Source organism: Pteropus vampyrus, unplaced genomic scaffold, assembly GCF_000151845.1.
Source record: "Pteropus vampyrus isolate Shadow unplaced genomic scaffold, Pvam_2.0 Scaffold1000004652, whole genome shotgun sequence".
NCBI lineage: Eukaryota > Metazoa > Chordata > Mammalia > Chiroptera > Pteropodidae > Pteropus > Pteropus vampyrus.
Genome location: NW_011919054.1, coordinates 2,131 through 5,609, shown reverse-complemented (window position 1 = coordinate 5,609; position 3,479 = coordinate 2,131). Strand labels below are relative to the sequence as shown.

The following is a 3,479-nucleotide window of genomic DNA, read 5'->3' as shown; positions in this document are numbered from 1 at the left end:
CAAACCTCTTAACCCACGCCCAGGTTTCCTCACTGTAGAGCAGGCATAGCGATAGCCCCGCCTCACAGTTGACACTGTTGTGTTTTTCTCTCCATTCTTCTCCTCCCAAGAGCACCTCTGTGTTTGTCATCATCACCAAGATGATGGTTACTGAAAACCAGACACAAGGATTCTGCCCAGAGGTGAGGGGAGGGGGCGTTTGAATAAAGCAAGTCGAGGGAAGAAACTGTGGGAGCATTGGTGGCTGGGGCTTGGGGGTTGGGGACGTGGATGAAGATGTGGGTGTGCGCAGAGGGCCAAGGTCCTGCCTGGCGTTATGACCTGGGACCTCCCGAGACCTCCACCGCGCAGAGGTCACAGGTTGGGGGAGGTGATGGGAACTAAGGGGCTCCCCCAGGATCCGCGCAGGGTCCTTCACCCACCTGCAGACCTGTCTGTCCGCAGAGCGAGGAGAAGTACCGCTGTGCATCAGACAGCCAGTGCGGGCCCCAGCGCTACCCCGGTGGGGGTGAGTGCAGCCCCTTCCCCACCCCTGTGGAACCCCAAAGTGGTAGCAGGACCCCGGAGGGCAGCACACCCCTGTGGCAGAGAGCCCAGCCTAGGAGAGAATTACAGAATACCACCTAACTCTGCCACACTTACAGATGCCTACTGTGCACCAGGGCAGCGGGGCTGCCCTCAGAGGGGGTCCCTGTCCAGGGATCGGGGTGACAGACAGGCGTGCATGAGGTGGCATGGGCTGGGAGCCAGAGGAGGGAGAGATGTGTCCCAAATGGCTTCCTAGAGGCAGTGACATTTGAGATGGGCCCTGAAGGCTGGGTAGGATGTGGCAGGAGAGAGGAGCTTTAAAGAGGCATTCGAGGCAGAAGGAACTGCACAGCCAAGCCTCAGAGGCAAGGAAGAGCAGGCTGTGACTGGGGGACAGGAGGACAGGGGCCCTCGGGTGGCGGGGTTTGGGCCACTTGAGAAGAGGGCTGTCACTTCCCATTGGCTTGGCCCAGGATTGGCGGGGAGAAGAGGGGAGAGCTCTGCGGGGCTAACGTGCCGCAAGTGGCCGTCCCTTGTCCTGCCTGTCCTTCCCCTCACCTGCAGGGTCCCTGCACGTGTGTGTACGCATGTGCATGCGCGTGTGTGTGCGCACATGTGTGCGTGCGTGTGTGCACGTGTGTGCACGCGTGCGTGTGTGTGTTGGGGGGGTCTCTGATGAGGAGGGGTAGGGTGGGGAAGGGACGTGGTAAAGCACCCAGCACTGCGTTCCCACCATCACAGGGATCCTCACTGGCCGCTGCGTGAATTACAGCTCGGAGATCCGGACCTGTGAGATCCAGGGCTGGTGCCCCACTGAGGTGGACACGGTGGAAATGTGAGGACTCAAGCCACATGGGAGGACAGAGACCCCAGCCCAGCTCTCCTTTGCCACTATGGGGAGCTCTGCATCTCTGAGCTTCCAGGGGTCTTGTGGGCACCCCCAGTCATGTCCACCTGGGGCAGAAAGGGGGCCTCAGGAAAGCATCTTTTCCAGCTCCTCTCGCCTACCACCGTCCCCTCCCTCTGACCCTCAGACTCAAGGCCTAAGGCTGTGACCACATGCCCGTTGGGTGGCGTCCACCGGAAACAGTGGTTCCTGGGGCGAAAGCACCTCTCGTTTCCCCTTCCTCTTCCTCCTGTTCTCGCCCGCAGGCCTGTCATGATGGAAGCTGAGAACTTCACCATTTTCATCAAGAACAGCATCCGTTTTCCCCTCTTCAATTTTGAGAAGTGAGTCTCAGCTCCCTCCCTACAGCCACAAGGCAATGCACGCAGCACACCCCGCCACCTCGGTTTCCAAGTGCAGCTGCCTGCTCACCACGGTCCTCCCCACTTCCCCCCCATCTCGCCATCTCCCTGGGGCTTCTAGTTCCAATCTCCCAGCCGGCGCTGACCACCGAGTATTAGGTGGACTCTGGGGGCAGTTTCTGTACCAGTCCCCCCCCCCCCCCGGGAGCCCCAGCTGGGGGCCGGGCGATATGAGACGTGAACGCTCCTGCCCATGGGACGGGAGAGATGGTGACAGGAGTTACGAGAAAGACGAAGGCGCAGAGGTGAGGGAGATGGCAGGTGTCCAGGAGACCAGGTCTCAGGTCACCCCGCCCGGGCGTGCAGGCGCCGAGGCTCCAGAAGGCTAGAGAGAAATTCGCGCGTGACGGTCTTCACCTCAAGCCTGCGCCCAGCCTCTCCTCTCCTCCTCCGCAGGGGAAACCTTCTTCCCAACCTGACCGCTGCCGACATAAAGACCTGCCGCTTCCACCCTGACGAGGCCCCCTTCTGCCCCATCTTGCGGGTGGGGGACGTGGTCAAGTTCGCGGGGCAGGATTTTGCCAAACTGGCCAGCACGGTGAGGACCCAGCCACTCTTCCACGACCGGAGCGGGGACTCAGCCCTGCCCCGGACTTCGCGGCCCTTTGGCGGGCAGTAGGGATGCTAGGGAAGGGGACCTGACGGTGAGGCAGCGCCACCTGGCGGGAGCATCCCAGGCCTGCACTGGCTTTGCGCCGGAACCCTTTCTACCCGCCGCGGTCCTGAGCGGTCTCGCCTCCCTCACCCTTCCCTCCAAGCCGCTTCCCATTGCAGTCCTCACACTTCGCCTGCAGATAGGGAGGCCTTAGAGCTCCGAAAAGGCCCCCACGATGCAGGATTTAGAGGCTTGAGGGCTGCCACCCTGAGCTACAGTACTTTAGCAAGCAGCGTGTGACCGACAAATCACTTTTCTTTCTCCCTACCTCAGTCCTCCACCTAGAGAATACAAAAAAATCACTTGTCTGTTTGTCACGTCCCCCCCTCCCCGCCCCCATTCGGAGGGCCGCGGGAGACTCATAGCTGCCTCTCTCCAGGGCGGAGTTCTGGGCATTAAGATCGGCTGGGTGTGCGACTTGGACAAGGCCTGGGACCAGTGCATCCCCAAATACTCCTTCACCAGACTAGACGGTGTTTCCGCGAAGAGCAATGTCTCCCCGGGCTACAACTTCAGGTAATCCCCGGGGACCGGGGGATTGCTATGGGGGGAGATGGCAAGGGCTGCTCAAAACTATACCTCAGGCAACAATGCGTATTGGACGAAAAGCACCCACGTTCCCCATCGGGTTTCTGCTCAAAATTAGGAAGGACTTTCCAGCAGTCAGCCACCTGGAGACGGGTAGGCCACCCTGTGAGATCATGGCTTGCGTCACTGGGAGGGACCATGCCAAGGATTCATGCTCCCTGTGGGCCAGGCGGCCGAGGTCTGCGGGCAGTGTTGGGTTCTGTGCTACTGAGTGCTCCTTTCTGGCTCTGAGGCTGCAATGTACCTGTCACTCCCAGGTAGCGCGGCTCCTTCCTCTGCGCCTGAATTTTCTAAGGTTTCTCGCTCTGCACAGCAAGGGCAACGTCTGGTATCATCTTACGAGATGGAAATCTCATATTTCCGTCCACAACCAGGAAATTTCGTGCGAGTCAAAAATAAC

General features: G+C 60.1%; 1 protein-coding gene across 1 annotated transcript; it reads left to right on the top strand.

Moving 5' to 3' along the window:
* Window positions 1-43: 43 nt before the first annotated feature.
* On the top strand, window positions 44-3,007 carry LOC105311523 (P2X purinoceptor 3-like; the record flags this gene model as incomplete). The annotated part of the gene is made up of 6 exons (XM_011387507.1): window positions 44-182; window positions 445-508; window positions 1,270-1,363; window positions 1,681-1,758; window positions 2,233-2,374; window positions 2,871-3,007. Coding segments are annotated over 6 exons (654 nt in total), but the record flags the coding sequence as incomplete, so codon positions are not given.
* Window positions 3,008-3,479: the final 472 nt, after the last annotated feature.